At 41.8% G+C, this 17,922-nt stretch overlaps 1 protein-coding gene across 1 annotated transcript; it reads left to right on the top strand.

Moving 5' to 3' along the window:
• The first annotated feature begins 1,132 nt into the window (after positions 1 to 1,132).
• On the top strand, positions 1,133 to 16,635 carry ESPNL (espin like). The gene is made up of 4 exons (XM_068233294.1): positions 1,133 to 1,225; positions 2,888 to 3,004; positions 6,831 to 6,992; positions 15,175 to 16,635. The coding sequence occupies exons 1-4, from the start codon at positions 1,133 to 1,135 to the stop codon at positions 16,633 to 16,635; spliced, it is 1,833 nt and encodes a 610-aa protein (XP_068089395.1).
• Positions 16,636 to 17,922: the final 1,287 nt, after the last annotated feature.

The raw sequence follows: 17,922 nt of genomic DNA, 5'->3' as shown, positions 1-17,922 counted from the left end.
TACAAAATTGTTAAAATTGGCCAATCATTGGCCTATCAAAATTGGATGTGTTTATGCACTCTTAGGCTCACACCTGGAACAAGCATGCACCTAGCTGAGTCAGAGCACTTTATCTGCATGCTGGTTCTGGGCAGTTGATTCCTAAGGTCTAAAAACAGATCAGCACAAAGCCAGACAGAATATATAAAACAACTTCAGCTGCTGTTCAAAGTCTTTGACTAACGTTGTATTTAATGAGGTCTATGCTTGTGAACGTTTTCAAACATTTATGTGCTTTCTATTCATAGCTCTTGTACATCGACTTGTGCTGCGGGGTTACTGGCTGTTTAACGTGCTAAGTGAGTATGTATTTGTAAGCAGACACGACTTTTTCTGTGACTTTTTCCTCCGGGCCCGGCTGTCGTTCTATCCATCTGTCAGTTCTGCAGGAGCCGAGAAAAGCCTTTATTTTTCACTGACCTTTGCCCAAGGTGCTCAGCACGTGTCTCATTTCATTAATGAATCGCATGTGCCACAGATCTTGCCTCATAGTTACATGATCTCCCCGTCTACCAATCCAGGGGGCTTTTTCTAAGCGACAGTGTGCAGGGGAGGCAGTTAAGCGAATCAGTAGCACAATAAGCGCAGGTAACATATCCCACATGCCTATAGAGCCCCCTCCTCCTCCTGGACACCCTACACCAAGATCTCTGCCTCCCTCTCACACTACACCTTAGTTATTACTGCCACATGATCCCCCTTCTCTGTCTTCTGTAGCAGCCAGATCAGCCGTGAGAGACTGAGGTAGACAGGTTTGTTGGGAAGGGATAAGTGTCAGTCAGACACATTGTCTGAGCCTTCGCGGGGACAGGTGTTTGTGGGGGGAGACAAAGCATGAAGCATATACAAGTAGGTTAATGATGCGTGAAAGTGAGAGGGGCCCAGAGGACTGGTACTCTGCATCACATGGAGGTATGTATGTAAAACGGATCGTATGCAAGGAAGATGAAGCCAAGTCATGTATGGGAATGAAGGAGAGCCTGTGATGAGGACACCTACAAGACCATGATGACTATTGAAGAATTGGGCTAAATATTTTCCCCGGCACACACACGGATATCACCACTGGCCTTAGATGTACGTTTTCAGCACAATGACGGAGCCTCCAAAGCAAGCTGTGATTCCTGAGAGGAGACTGGGAAGCTACATCACCAAAGCCAAGATCACCGCACTCTTCAGCAACTCTGTATGCAAACTTTAATCCTTTATATATACAACTCCCAATTTCTGGTAGTACCTATATGTGGTCATGCAGTGTTACAACCTAAGATTTAAATGGATTTAACTGGAATGTTTACCGAAAAGTTAAAAGTAAACCTGAAACGAAAAAAGCCTCATGATATTGATATAATGAATTGTATGTGCAGTACGGATAATGAATAGATCATTGGTAGCAAAGAAAAGAGTCTCATGTTTTTATTTTCAGTTATATAGCTTTTTTCTAACATTGCATCATTCTCTAATATTTGCAGTTTAGAAACCACACTCTGGCCCATATGCAATTCCAGTTTTCTCCTACGTTTTCTCCTAGGAGATAATTTTTCATCTTCTATTTTAAATAATTTTCCAGCATTTTTTAACTGAAAAAGTACTAAGAAGTAAGTGCAAAAGTGCTATCAAAATTATTTTGAATATTTTCTTGCTTGCTGGTGGCTTAAAAGGCATTTTATTGAGAAATTTAAAAATATCACCTAGGAGAAAACTCAGGTGAAAAAGAGAATTGCATATGGCCCTCTGCGTTTTAAGTATTTTCAGTTATATAGCTTTTTTTTATAACATTGTACTGTCACAGTTGTTGCAGTTTTCAAATCACACTGTGTCTTTTAAGCTATAAAACAGGGCAGAGTTAATGCAGTAAAATTTAATCTTAAGCTGTCTGTGACTGTTTCCTGGCTGTTTTAGTGCCCAGTGGGTCGAAGAGCTCAGAGAAGATCTTTTGCATAGATAAATGACATTTTTCTTATTCTTCCTGTACTGGAAAACAGTTTGATACATTTCTTTGCTACTAATGCTCTATTTCTTAGCTGTACTACACATACAATTATTTATCTTATAAGTTTATTTTCACTTCAGGTTTGCTTTAAATACCTTTAAAATATTTTTTTAATAGTGACTTATAACTTAATTTGAAAAATTATTCTTTTTTTTGTATGGGTCCCACCTCCCCCCCCCCCCCCCTCTTGAGTCAGTACTTGCTGGAAACACTTGGCTTCCGATATAGCAGCAGGGATTGGAGAAAGTCTGTACCTCCCTCACGTGTGAAACCTGCAAATCGGGCTCATTCTTTTCCCCAATTCCAGGTCTCTTTTAAAACGGAATGACAGGAAAGCCCAAACTGGGTGGAAGGGGGTGGAGAGGGGAGGTTCAGGGGGTAGTGGTAGCTATGGAAGTTACAAAAAACACACACAGATACTGCCCCCCCCCCCCCCCTTTCCGCATAGGTTGCTATAATACAGTTAGAAAACTTTTGACACTATATTTTCTTGCGGAGTGCAGAGAGTGTTACATTCCAGGTTTTACATTCAAATAGGCAATAACAAAAAGTCTATACCATTCCACTATAAATATGGAGATACGGCAGATAATGCCAAAACAATGCATTTAAAGCTCACTTTATCAGATTTCTAATTATTTTCAGAAAAGAAGATTCCAGTGAAGTATTTAACAAAATATTCATCTTAACTGAAGCGTAAATCTTCATGTGTGAATCCGGAGAAGCAGAGCTTTACCTCCTTACAGCGGACTCCTTCTCAATATAAAACAGAGGAGTGTTTGTACAGTTCCTCAGCTCATAGGAAATTGTTCCCCTGTCTGTTGTATCTTTCATTGTTTTTTTCTTGTGTTCTAGAAAAGTCTCAGCGGAGAAACATCTGGTAAGCTGCAAGATGTGTTACAACTTACAGAGCGATCTCGGCTCAGTCAGTGTATCCAGAAAGCAAGGATCACCGGGATCTTCCTTCATTCTGTGAGCTGCTTATGGAATATATGTTTACATCATCCTTCCTAATAAAAGGCACGTGTCCCTGCGTCCCATGTCCGACCATCAGTGCTTTTTGTGCACTGCGCATGGGCAGGGACGCAGAGACACTGCCGAGAGTTGGTGGAGGACGGGGCCAGAAGGGACGGGCGAGTGTGCGTCACGCGCGGCGGGCGTGCGAGCTACGGGTGTGCGGTGGGCAGACCTAGCTCGTTTTTAAACGGGCTAAGTCACTAGTTTATATATAATAGTCCATAAGAGTATTGCATACAGTATTTGGAACTCCAAGAAATACCTTTCCATATGACTGTGGAAACCTTCCAACAATAGCAGCGAAATGGGCAGCACAGTGGCGTAGTGGATAGCACACTGCAGCACGGTGGCGTGGTGGATAGCACTACCGCCTTGCAGCTCTGAGTCCCTGGTTCAAATCCCAGGGCACTTCCTGCATGGAGGGTGTATGTTCTCCCTGTGTGCATGGGTTTCCTCTGGACACTCTGGTTACCTCCCATATCCCAAAAACATAATTGACTTACCCCTAAATTGGTACTAGACTACAATGGACATTTGACTATGGTAGGGATTAGATTGCAAGCCCCTATGAGGGACAGTTAGTGACAAGACTGTTGTCTGTATAGTGCTGTGGAAGATGTCATCGCTATATAAATTCTTGTTATTAAAAATAATAAGCTAAATGAGACCCACCATCAAACAAACACACTATTATGATGAGCTTAGTATGTGTTAAGAGCCCCAAAGGTAGAGGTCTTTCTTGAGTTTTTCACAGTGATATGGAAAGGTGTTTCCAAGAGTTCAACAATTCAACATGGGTTCTACCTTAGAAACTGTGCACTACCATTTAACTGTAGCATTTTTTTGATAGGAAGTTCAATCATATCATCCTGGGCAATTTTGGATTCCTCTCCTGATTTGTTTAGTCAAGTCTGACTCTTTGTGACCATATGTACTTCTGCACGCCAGATGTGTTTGTCAATCACGGCTTCTTTCAGCTGTTGCATTGGCATGTTTATAGCTTCACCTATGCTGTCTATCCATCGTAGCCTCTGCCATCCTCATATTCTTTTGCCCTCAATTTTTCCAAGCATCAAGGATTTCTCCAAAGACTCTGGCCTTTTCATCATTATGTGTCGAAAGTATTTCAGCTTTAATAGCAGTATAAACCCTTCCAGTGAACACTCACCTTATTTCTTTAAGTATTGACTGGTTTGATCTTCCTGGGAATCCAAGGAACTCTCATTAGCTTTTTCCAAACCCACAATTCAAAAAAGCATAAATTTTTCTACGACTGACCTCATTTATAGTCCAACGTTCACAGCCATACAGTATGTCACTACTGGGAAGACCATAGCTGTAACTGTCCTGATCTTTGTAGCTAAGGTGACATCTCTATCCATTATTAACTTGTCCAAATTTGCCATAGCCTTCCTCCCAAGTAACAAGTGTCTCTTAATCTCATGGCTGCAGTCACCATCTGCAGATACCTTTGATTCCAGGAAGATGAAATTTGTTACAACTTCTTTTTCTCCATCTATTTGTAGATTGTTTATTGAAGCAGATGGCATGACTTTAATTGTTTTTATGTTAAGCGGTAGACCAGCTTTGGCACTTTCTTGATTAGGATCTTTAATTCTTCCTCAGTTTCAGCCATCAGTGTGGCATCACCGGCATATCTCACATTGTTAATATTCCTGCCAGCTATTTTAACCCTCTGGGCGATACAATTATATCGCCCAGGAGGTGGCGCAGCACTATTTTTAAAAAAAATTTATTTTTCAAATCATGTAGCGAGCCCAGGGCTCGCTACATGATAGCCGCAGCACAGCGGCATCCCCCACCCACTCCGATCGCCTTCGGCGATCAGAGTAAGCAGGAAATCCCGTTCAGAACGGGCTTTCCTGCTGGGCTTCCCCGGTCGCCATGGCAACGGGGCAGGATGACGTCACCGACGTCATGGACATCGTGACGTCAGAGGGAGTTCCGATCCACCCCTCAGCGCTGCCTGGCACTGATTGGCCAGGCTGCGCAAGGGGTCGGGGAGGGGGGGGCTGCGCGGCACGGCGGGTAGCGGTGGATCGGCGGCGAGCGGCGGCGATCGGAAGTTACACGCAGCTAGCAAAGTGCTAGCTGCGTGTAACAAAAAAAAAATTATGCAAATCGGCCCACCAGGGCCTGAGAACTCCTCCTGAGCGACATACCCCGAGCTCAGCTCGGGATTATCGCTCAGGAGGTTAATTCCAGCATGTGACTCATCCAAACCAGCTTTCCGCACTACTGTACATATTCAGCATACAAGTAACTGTAAATAAATAAGGGGACAAAATGCAACCTTGTCGCACTCCTTTGCCAATTCTGAACCAGTTATACCATACTTCGTTCTAACTGTTGCTTCTTGGTTTGCATATAGATTCCTGAAAAAGGCAAAGGAGATGGCCTTGTATATCCATTTCCATGAGAATCTGCCACAGTCTATCATGATCCACATGGTCAAAAGTTTTTACATTTTTTTTTCTTTTTGAATTTTGTATTACTTGCAATATTAAAGCTACATACAAACCAAACTATAAAATCGCGTGAAACAACTGATGAACAATCATTTCATGATTAAGTCCAAAAGATCTTGAGTGGCTTGATGTCAACGAGGGCAGAAGTCTGCAGCCAACATACCAAATGATTGTTCACTGATAGGATCATCATAGGATGAAGCAGGATCTAGGCAAAGTGTTATAGGATTCACAAACACATCGTTTCAAAATCATTCATAGCGCTGTACATACTGCTCACAATAAACCCAATTACCTGTCCAAGTCGAACCCAATTACCTGTCGAAGTGATTCCTCATGTTCGTCATTCAAAATGCATGAGCACCATAGTAGATCATTTGTTCACGTAAGAAGTCCTTTGTGCTTTTGATTTTAAAACAAGATCTGAAGGATGGGTCATTCATCGTTCTTTTCTAGCGATATTTTCTCCAGTTCTATATTAGGCAAAGTTGCTAAATTTAACATTTAAAATGCTTAATTTGAGTAATTTCAAAACATGTCCCTTAAGCTGTGTACACGCTTGAAAGATTAATGAAAGATCACAGATCAGTTTTACCACCTTTCATGTAGTATGAGAGCATATTCTACAGAGTCTATTCTATTGAGCTGAACTCCCTATCAGATAAAAATCTTTGCAAGATGCTGTACACATTCAAAAGATCAGTATCTGCAAAAGATCAGTTCCTGCGAAATGCATTCATAGTCTATGATATCTGCAGATCTCATACACACCTTGTTTATCAGACATTCATCTGCAGATCAGACAATCATCTGCAGATCTGAAGATCCATCCTGGTGGATCTGATCTGCAGATTAATGTCTGTTAAACAAGGTGTGTATAAGATCTGCAGATATCATAGACTATGAATGCATTTTACAAGAACTGATCTTTTGCAGGAACTGATCTTTTGCAGATACTGATCTTTTGAATGTGTACAGCATCTTTGTGTGCAGCATCTTGCAAATATTTTGTAGAGTATGCTCTCATACTACATGGAAGGTGGAAAAATTGGTCTGTGATCTTTCACTACTCTTTCAAGTGTGTACACAGCTTAAGTAAGACTGGGAAGGGGAAGGGGGGAGCTCACTCACTTGCAGTCAAAACGGTTTATTATGCAGGTTGGTACAATCCAGTGGAAGGTATGCAGCCCGTTTGAGTAGTAAGGCACTGATCACCATGTAAAAACAATCCATGCAATTGGAAATCTACAGGACACATGACATTTTTGCTAATTTTGTGATTTGTTAATTAGGGAGACCGTATGGAAGAAGACAATGTATCCGAATCAGGGTACTCGATGGACTTAGATGCTCTGGTACCTACTTGTGATGAAAAAGGCAGAACAATACCTGAATGGAAAAGGCAGGTTATGGTTCGAAGACTGCAAGCTCATCTGGATGAAGAAACCAAACAGGTAATACAAGCACAATATCTATTTGTCCATTTATTAATGTTACACTTATTGAGGTTATGAAATATTTTATGCAGGTTAAAAAAAATGTGTTACCTTATGAAGACACCATCTGTTCCCCCAGAGGTTTGCACTGGATGTAATGTTGTGACAATTTAGATCCTGTTCTCTCTATAAAATGCTAAAAGCACATTGCACATAAAACCATAATGCCTGCATGTATTTTCTTGTGTGCTCTGTCAGGCCTCATTCAATTCATCAGCACTGAATGGGGAAGCACAGAATAGTGGACAGAAATGCAGCATCCACTGCCATTAAAGGATACCACAACTGAAATGTGACATGATGAGATAGACATGTGTATGTACAGTGCCTAGCACACAGATAACTATGATGTGTTCCTTTTTTTCTTTCTCTGCCTGAAAGAGTTAAATATCAGGTATGTAAGTGGCTGACTCAGTCCTGACTCAGACAGGAAGTGACTACAGTGTGACCCTCACTGATAACAAATTCCCCTTTTTTACCTCTTTCTTGCTCTCAGAAGCCATTTTCTGCTAGGAAAGTGTTTTATAGTTGGAATTTCTTATCAGTGAGGGTCACACTGTAGTCACTTCCTGTCTGAGTCAGGACTGAGTCAGCCACTTACATACCTGATATTTAACTCTTTCAGGCAGAGAAAGAAAAAAAGGAACACAGCATAGTTATCTGTGTAAATGCAATGAGTAACTGTGGTATGTGCGCTCCTCTCATATATTACAAATAAAATACACTCCTACACACTGACACGCGGATCGCCGTACAATTGGGTGGGTATGACCACCCTAAATACAATGCAAAAGAACAATAAGTATGGCGCTCTACACCTGTCAGTTTAGAGTGTCAATAAGACACTAAAAGCTAAAGCATGAGTCCCAATATACAAGAATGTCTATTACTGTGTGTGGATGCATGGAGTGGTGGTGACTCTGTAAATTCATAGCACGGTTTGGTGCTGGTATTTCTGGTGGAGGACTTTCCTAGTATGGTCCCAACAGTATTATGCTATTTGCTGTTTTGTTTTATCTGAGCATAACCAGGAGTAAGAAGCTGGGTACGTGGGCTACATCCACTGCATAATGCGAGCTTGCTGACTGTAATAAATCAGCCTATGGATCTGGTGAGAGTGATACCTACTGATATGCTAATTGCTTGTCACTGCTGAAGTGGAGTGGAGAACCTTGAAAATTCCAACTGTTATTTATGGACATTCTTGTATATTGGGACTCATGCTTTAGCTTTTAGTGTCTTATTGACACTCTAAACTGACAGGTGTAGAGCGCCATACTTATTGTTCTTTTGCATAGTTATCTGTGTGCTAGGCACTGTACATACACGTCTATCTCATTATGTCACATTTCAGTTGGGGTATCCTTTAAAACTGTGAACACAAACACAAATACAAAAATACAGCATACTGCAAAACACTATAATGGACTTCTTTTGCCATATGGTATGCCCATGTGATTTTGCAAGCTTGTGTGAAAAACAGGGGCTCAAAAACTTGTGTCTAAAGCCTGGTACACACCTTCCATTTTACCACCTCCAAGTAGTATGAGGGCCAACAGGTTTCAAATACTATGAACAAATTGTGCAGTTAAAGAGAGTCTAAAGCGGAATATTTTTCCTCTTTTTATTCTGCAGCCATCTTCAGCATTAAATTCCAAGCTTATTCGACGCATTCCCGCCACAGAACGAGTCATTTATGCCCCTGAAATAGCCAAGCAAACTTCCACAACTTTCCAGATTTTGCTGCCAGGAGAAGGCAGAGTTGTGCGCAGTAGCTCTGCCACTTTTCCAGTCAATTTTCGCCGATCTCTGACCCCACCCTTTTCAGTGAAAGAAGACTGAGAGGGACGGGGAGAGGTGGAGATTGATTGGAGAAGAGGCGGAGCTACTGCGCACAGCTCTGCCTCTTCCAGGGAGCAAAATGATGTGATCCTGGACAGTATTCAGCTCTCATACTATATGGGGGTGGTAAAATTAGCTAAATTTTGGCTAACATAATTTAAGGTGTCTACCAGTTTTAGGGCTGGATCACACTGGTGGCCATTGCAATGGCACTGTTAAACACTGGCGGTCGGGCAAAGCACTAGTGCACCCAATGAGGGTGTTCTCACAGCAGCGTTACAGTTTTTTTTCATATTGGGAATCTTGCTGCATGTAGCATTTTTTCAGAGCAATTCAGCTTGAATGAATGTGCAAAAACGCAAAAAGTCTCTCTGAAAATCACACAGAAAAATCCCAATGGCTAAGCGCTAAAGCAATATAATTTTGCAATGTGACCTAAGACTGTATGTATTTGGAATGGGGCCTTAGTGTTGCTGCCATCAGCATTAGTATAATATAGTATAGCAGATCTGAACAGATTTTAACAGATAAAAAGGGCATGTTACCAGCCATCACAAACTAAACGTACAGGAATAGTTTTAAATGAAAGTTTACATTTATTGTACAGCAAGTTTTTCACTTTATTCATCAGAGCAATTTTCACCTCTCATTCATTCCCCAATAACTTTATCACTAATTATTACAATTAATTAATGTATATATTTTTTTTTCCGCTACCAATTAAGCTTTCTTTGGGTGGTACATTTTGCTAAGAATTATTTTTTTCTAAATGCATTTTCACAGGAATATTAAATTATTATTTCTCAGATTTCGGTCATTATAGCGTTAAAATAATAAATGCTACCATAATTAAAACCTATGTATTTTATTTGCCCACTTGTCACGGTTATTACACCATTTAAATTATGTCCCTATCACAATGTATGGCGCCAATATTTTATTTGGAAATAAAGGTGCATTTTTTCAGTTTTGCGTCCATCACTATTTACAAGCTTATAATTTAAAAAATGTTCATAATATACCCTCTTCACATGCATATTAAAAAAGTTCAGACCCTTAGGTAACTATTTATGTTTGTTTGTTTTTCTTTTCATTAAAAATGTAATTTGGGTATTTTTTGGTGTGGGAGGTAAACAGTTAATTTTAAATGTAATAATGTGGGTTTATTTTATAAAAAAAATGTATGTAGATGTAGTTTTACTATTTGGCTACAAGATGCCATAGTGAATTTTTTTTTTTGCCATGGAAGGGAAGTGCTCGCTTCCAGAAAGCATATGGAGGACAGGAAACTTTTTTTTTGCTCAGAAAACCGCTGCCTCTGATAATAAGCTGCCGGTTTTTCTGCCGGGACTTAGATCAATGCATTGATCTCCGGGATAATGGGGATGGCACCGGCACGTGCGCAATTGTGCACAGACGCGCGCAACAGCACAGCAGCAGCCGCCTGGACGTGACAATCACGTCCAGGCGGCAGGAATGGTTAAAGCAAACCTGAAGTGAAAATAAACTTATAAGTTAATGAATTGTATGTGTAGTACAGCTAAGAAATAGAAAATTAGTAGCAAAGAAAATTCTTATATTGTTTTCCAGTACAGGAAGAGTTAAAAAAAAGTCAGAAATCTATGCAAAAGAGCTTCTCTGATCTATTTGACCTAACTAGGGTCAAATATAGTCCTGTTTTCTGAAGCACTTAAAACAGCCAAAAAAACAGTGAGAGACAGCTTGAGTTAAGGTTTTACTGCAGGAAAGATCAAAGCGTCATTATTGCTGCTCTGGTTTATAGTTGAAAATACAGAGTGTGGTTTGTAAACTGCAAATATGACAGAATGATGCACAAAAAAGCTATATAACTGAAAATAAAAATATGAGACTCTTTTCTCTTCTACTAATGTTCTATTCATTATCCGTACTACACGTACAATTCATTATTTCAAGTTTTGTTCAGTTCAGGTTTTCTTTAATATAAAGTCACTTATATGGGTGGCATGGGACCAATTGGTATCAATACTATTAACATTTCAGCCATCTGGTGGTGACATTTGTCACACCTCATTATTACCAGGCATACATGAAAGTGCACATGTATTACGCTCTATATATTTAGAATATGTGAAGCATATAAACTTAATGCCATAATCCTCCTACCACATCATGTTTCTGTATCGGAATACATGTAAAGGTTTTCCAGTTGAGCTTCTTGAATAACACCAGACTTTAAGGTCAACCTTACAAGGCTGAGGAGATCTTCCCTAAGTTATGAATTCTAGGCAACCAGCTGTATCTATGTACAGCGGAAACACAGATTTTCTATTCCGTGTGAAAATTGTGACTCAATGTGAAGTTCCATAACAACAGTCATTCTTAAGTTATAAGACAGGAAAACTTACAAAAGTAAGTTCTCCTACCCCCACCCATGACACACGTTAAAAGTAAAGTAAAGTACTTTCTCCTTTCTTGCCACTTACGAGATCAGAAGGTAGCACGTAGGTTGATTATAAGGACGTGGAAAAGCCAAATATCTCCATCCCTTCAGGATTGCATGGAGGAGATGTCTCTTTTTTTAGAAGATGAGGGAAGTGAGGTAGAGAATGGGTGGAACAGGATACTTCTTGGTTAACCCGAAGAGGGTGGCATGAAGACAGGAAACGGTTGGAAAAATTGAAATAGACTCATTAAGGGTAGATGGGGTGGGACCTGGAATGAAGGAATGAATGCGGCAGTGTGGGGGGAGTAGTACGGGATAGTGGGGGAGAGCGGAAGATAGGCTGCATGAACAAGTAGAAGGTTGAATGCGTGAGAGTGTGTTTGTTGGAAGTAGAACGAATGGCTGTTAGTCCTACTTAAAGAGTTTTTATTTTACAGAGGTCAGGTATAGATATGGTTTAATAAAGACATAGAAACGTATAAACGCAAACCCTGATGCAAATCACTCCTAACATTGGGAAGGTCCTGATGAAGCCAAGTTTATGGTTGAGTCTGGGCTAATACAGCTGCTGATTGTTTGCGGAAAAAAGAAAAAGGAAAAAAAAAGAAGAGAAAAAGAAGGAAAAAAAAGGAGGCTAGCCTTCAACAACCTCCACCAGCCCGCTTTTAGCTAATCTGCATTTAATTCTAGCAATAGAAATCGGGCATTAAAGCATCTGAAGTCATGGCCATAATTCCCCGTGGGTAGATATCAGAAGGCCCAGCATCCATTATGTATCACCAACATTAACAATATGCAAAAGCAGGCGATGCCCTTACCTTAGACTACAAGCAGCATGTGTGACCAATTCGCAGCACCTTCTCTATCCATCCGCTTAGATCAATAAAAAACAGTGGGATACCTCTACACTGTACAGGATGAGACAGAGCCAGATCACAGGTTGCCAAACCCAAGGAGAGCGTACAAAAGTCACTTGATCCGCACTTTGGGCTTAATTCACAAAACCGTGATAACTCATATCACGGGCGCGCTAGCGGTTTCACCCGCATTTTCGCGTTTTGCACACCTTTGTGCGTTTTTGCGCCAAATCGCTAATTTTTGTGCGCAATCGCAAATTTGCGCGTGAAAACGGTAGCGAGGCCGTGATTTAAGTTATCGCGGTTAATGAATCAAGCCCATGTCTCAATACGTGTTCATTTATTCAGGACATATCTCCACACCGTAAAAAAGAATCCGTTGATATGTTTCGGACTCACAGGTCCTTAATCATAGCAATCTTTACAGCTCCCAGCATGAAGTTTCAAAGTGAGAGTGTCCCCCAATCGACACTCTCCTTTTTAAACTTCATGCAGAGAGCTGTAAAGATTGCTATGATTAACGACCTGTGAGTCCGAAACAAGAGTCAACCCCTTCCTCTCTACATTGATTGTGGGTACGCTATCACCTGAAATTATCGCAAAAGATTGTTTCATGTCACATTCATGTCCTGAGTGCTTGTAGCTTGAGTAAACCAGGGCCTATGTATACTTCTGAAATGTCTGCTGATTGTCAAAATGGAGAACACTGATGAGATCAGACACCAGCTCATCTTTAAACCTATTCACCATATTAATTTTTGTACTCTGCAATACCATTATAATCCTGTCATGTCTGGTTCTGCAGCTACTGACCTTGCTTTGGTGAGGGAATGTAAATGCTACGAGCACTAGGAAGTAAGGATTCCTACTTAAGTATGACTTTGAAAGTTTAGCTACTGACATAGGTACAAGAGTCACAGAAGTCACAATCACCACCAGGCCCTGTGTTTCAGGGAGCTCATAGGGACCCTCCATGTTGGTCCCCTGAATGCATAGCAATGGTAGTGGAGCATCCTACAGTATTTAGTCTGCATCGGCGTGGCAGCAATGGGAGGCACTACAGGGAACATTTAAGTGCACTACAGGGGGCTATGGAAGACACTACAGGAAACTTTGAAGGCCACTCCAGGGGCCTATAGGCAAACCTCCCAACTTTTTGAGATAAGAATGATGGACACTTTAAGACACACCCCTGCCACACCTCTAACCACGCCCACTACACCTCTCGCCATGCATATCACTAAGTATTCAAACCACACTGGTCCTTTCTATTACCATTACTTTTTCTTCATCTTAACACTTAAAAATTATTTATTATTTATAAAAATGTATTTATAAAAATAAGAAATACGGTATATCAATTTAATTGATGGGAATAAGGTTTAGAGTCTGTTAAAGAGGAACTATTAGCAAAAATATGCCCCCCCCCCCCAAAAAAAAAAACAAATACATATGTAATTAGATAAATACTTGCTCTACTTACATAACATATGTATTGTAATGTCCTCCTTTTCCTTCCATATAATATTATAATTAGTAAATTGGAAGCATTCTTTAGATGGCAGGGGCCATCTTGTGTTCTCCGTGTAGATTCCTCCCCCCCCCCCCCCGCATCCTCCTCCTCCCCGCACTAATTATGAGCACAGCGGGAAGGATAAAGGCAGCAGGCATAGACTCACCTAATAATGGATCCAAGCACTGCCGTTCCCATCTATTCTCTGCACTACCGCCGGCGGCAGTGCAGAGAGTATAGAAGGGAACTGCAGCGCCTGGAACCATTATTCCAGGAGTCAGTGTTTGCTGCCTTTATCCTTCCCCATTGATGATCAGTGCGGGGAAGAGTGGGAATGCGGCAGCGGCAGATGCAGCAGTCGGGCGGAGAGGGAGCGGACATGCTACTGGAGGAGGGGGCAGAGGACAGTGACAGGAGATAGCCTCTGGTCCCCCTCCCTGCGCTCTAACAGCGGCTGGATCCACCTCAGTGAAGGGGAGACCAGGCGGCCAATTGCAGCGCAGAGAGTTGAGTGACAGAGGCTTCAGCCAATCAGGCTGATGCAGCATGCATGTCACTTCTCTTTTGCGTCTGCGTACGCTGTTAGAGCCTGGGGGCATGGGGAGAGAAATGGTCATCTGGAAAAAAGTAAGATTGATTTCAAACTTTTGAATTGCCTGGTTAGCATCCTTTGTATCAATTTAATAGCCTGCAGTAGAGAGTTCTGAAAGAGGGACAATTAAGGAAGAAAGACTGACAGAGGGATTGGGTTCCCAAAGAGGGGCAGTCCCCCCTCCCCCACCCACCCCCCCAAAAGAGGGACAGTTGGGAGCTGTGCTATAAGAGCATTACACGAGAACAGTGAACAGCACTACCAGCAATGGAGGGCACTAGAAGGAGGCAATAGAAGGTACAGCACTAGTGTATGGGGATAATGAGGGTACTAAAGAGAACCAGTGAATGGATAATACAAGAGGGCTGTAGAAAGCATAACAATGAGGTTATGAAGAGCATTATAAGGGGCAATCAGGGGACTACAAGGGAACTATGGAGGGTTTTATAAGGGAATAATGGAGGGCAGTACAGGGAAGCAATGGAGGGCACTGCAAGGAAGAAGTGGAGGGGGATTACAGTGGGGCAATGGGAGGTAGTTAAAGGGAACAATGAAGGGTACCATAAAGCAGAGTTCCCCAACCCTGTCCTCAAGGCCCAACAACAGTACATGTTTTGCAGAAACCCACAAACATGCACAGGTGGGGTAAATTAGTGTCTCAGCAGAGCTGATTAACTACCTCTGTGGATTTCCAAAAAACATGCACTGTTGGTGGGCCTTGAGGACAGGGTTGGGAAACACTGCTAAGGGATAGTGGATGACTCTACCAGAATGGTGTCACTATTGGTATGGAAAGGGAGGGGGCCCAACTCCAAAGTCTGCCCTGTAGCTACATCATAGAGTTTAGAATCTTACTAACTTTAAGCCATAGCATCACTGCAAACCTGTGTGGTTTATTTTTTTTTTGACAGGGAGAATGGAGGTATTCTCGTACTAAGAGTGCCCTGTTGGGTCCCTACGGAGAGCTTGTTACTGAGGAGGAGCTTCGTGCCTTTGATGGACAAATGGAAGAACTCCGGCGACGTAGAGAATGTCAACAGTATGAGAAACAACTCAAAAGGCTTGTAAGACAACTGCAAGCTATTCTGCCCACACCAATGGTCAATGTCAGCATCAACAGTGAGCTTCTTGAACAGAAAGAAGACCCCGAGTGGTCTATGTGTATGACAAATGTGATACAGAGTATGTCTAACATTTTGTCCACCACTAATGGAACTTCAGAGTCCAATGTTGTTGTTAAAGCAAGAAGAAATCGGTCTTCATCACCTACTCCATTAAAAGAGCTCTTACAGTGTGGGGTGTCAGTAAAGAGACTTAGAGGCCAATTTGAGAAGCAGCAACCTCGTGGTAGGTCTCCTGTAAGGTCGTTAAAAGCAAAGAGGAAAGAAGAAGATACCAGCGACTCTGGAATAAGTTCAGAAGATTCATCTTCACATAGGGCATCCCCTATTCCTTCTCGGTCACTAAGGAAAGAACGTATTATCCTCTTATTTCTGAGCCACTGGAAAAAAACAGCATATTCTATACATGCTGCAGTAAGAAAAACAGAGAGCATAAGCTCTCAGGGGTCTGTGGCGAGTAAAACTCATTACCATTCACATAATTTCAGTGGTCTCCCTGGTACAAGTCAAACAATACATAACAAGCGTACTGCAGAATGTTCAAACAGTCAGACTGATAAAAAAGAACCAAAAGGAGAATTCAAGCCATTAAGATTAAATATTGAGAGAAATAGACTGAGGTCTCAAGACAATGACAAGGGCAGCGAGGAACTAAGGAATGGACACGATGGTGGACAACATGAAGCGTCCCCACGTATGGGCAACATATTTGAACAACTATTAAAGCAAAAATCAACTGTTCAACGCTTAATTGGAAGTTGGAAATCTGTTCCTATAAATGCCACTCAGTCTTCACCCAAAACCCCCACAGTTTCTCAGGCTCCTGAGAAAATAATATCAACAACTCATACCCAGACTCCAATAAATCATGACAGTCTTAGCTTGGACTTATTTATGTTGGGCTACTTCAGGCTTCTTGAGCAGGATCTACCTGAAGAAGAACGGCGAATGAGGCACTTACTGTGCTTTGAGGTTTTTGACCAACTAGGACACCATGGTTGGCCAATAGTTAGAGATTTTCACTGTACTGTTTTACAGGAAATAGCTACCGGTCACCGGACCTGGGCTGATGGCTTTGAGGACATTAAGGTCAGATTTTTTGGAACTGGCACAGGTCAGCCACCAAATCAAAGACTACAAGAAATTAAACAAAGCCAGCCAGCTGAGAATAATGATATTTGTCAGTGTATTGATCGAAGTTTCACATTCTGGAAAGAGAAAGAGGCTGAATTATTTGGAGGTGATTCATAGCCAGATGGTAAAATAGATGTTCTGCTTCACTTTCACTTCCTTTATCTAGACTGCCAACTACTTTAAAGCAAATCTGGGAAATACTCTAGTCAAACAGTTAGATAGCTACCTCAGTAGAGGGAAGCATCTGGATCCTCCATAGGCTTCCCATGTCCTCCTCTAGACCACCGATCCAGTGCTCAGACCTTCAGAAATTTAACATGCATGAATAAGCAAAGGTGCAGGACTGCTTGTGCCTGCACAGTAGCAAGGAGCCACCACTTAGACTTGGTAGCAAAATCCAAACCCATTTGTGCTATCACGCAGGTGTGAGCTGTCTGCACCAGCACAGTGTGGCCATGCTCTTTTGACAAGAACTTGTGTACAAGCTCCCAGCACTAGAACAACGAGGTGGAGAGGGACAGGGGAAGCCTCCTGATTATTTGGATTCAGAGACTTTCTTTTACTGAGGTAGGAACCCCAAACTGAACATAGAATAACTCTGATCAGCTCTTTCAGCCCCTACAGACCTTAACTTTTGTTGCCTAATCTTTCATGATCATTCTGACAGACACACATGCTCATCTGCACCATGAAGCATATTTCTTCCCATGGAGAACAGGCTGATTTTAAGTCAAATTACCTTTCATACAACAGACATTTTATCAGTCTTGACTCTTTCTACTAGAGGGGAATACTTCCTCCTTTATATACATAGACACTAGACCTAGCTGGCCAAAATGGTAGATCTGGCAGATATGGCTAGCAAACTGGTAGTTTTGACTAACCTTTGCCAGCAGCCTGTGACAGATGCACCATGTTGGGCATGGTTGAGGGCTTTGTACATGAGAGGGTAGGACAAGCACAAGGCATCCCACTATATGTGGTGACAAAGCCACTTGCTGTAGCTGATTGCTAGCTTGGTGTTTTGACGGGCACCAAGCTTAGAGATTCCTGTATAGAGATCACTCTATCCACAGGGCCGGATTTCTGGCAAGGCCACATAGGCCATGGCCTAGGGCACCAGAAGTTTAGGGGCGGCTCAGTGAGGGGCAGGAAAGCTGTTCTATGCAGTCATCCCTGTCTACAAGAACAGATTTAACCTTTGAACTCTCTGTCCTGTACTTGTTCCGTCCCTGCAAGACCTGTAAGCTCTATTCTGCAGGTATACATCAGCCTAACTCTCATGGTGACGCAATGGGTCCATCATTAATGAGATGGCAAGCATAACATAAAATTTAAAAACATAACTTCTAATCTATACAGGTATTACTAAAATAGCTATTGTCTTTGACACCAATGATGGAA

This window comes from Hyperolius riggenbachi, chromosome 4 (assembly GCF_040937935.1).
Source record: "Hyperolius riggenbachi isolate aHypRig1 chromosome 4, aHypRig1.pri, whole genome shotgun sequence".
NCBI classification, from domain to species: Eukaryota; Metazoa; Chordata; class Amphibia; order Anura; family Hyperoliidae; genus Hyperolius; species Hyperolius riggenbachi.
The sequence above is the reverse complement of the archived record's forward strand: the minus strand, read 5'-3'. Positions and strand labels throughout refer to the sequence as shown.

Excerpts from the sequence above, each read along its gene's own strand:
- ESPNL (XM_068233294.1), top strand. The coding sequence starts at position 1,133 with ATGACGGAGCCTCCAAAGCAAGCTGTGATTCCTGAGAGGAGACTGGGA. Across the intron at positions 1,226-2,887 it reads CCGCACTCTTCAGCAACTCT|AAAAGTCTCAGCGGAGAAAC; the intron begins GTATGCAAACTT and ends CTTGTGTTCTAG. Across the intron at positions 6,993-15,174 it reads TGGATGAAGAAACCAAACAG|GGAGAATGGAGGTATTCTCG; the intron begins GTAATACAAGCA and ends TTTTTTTGACAG.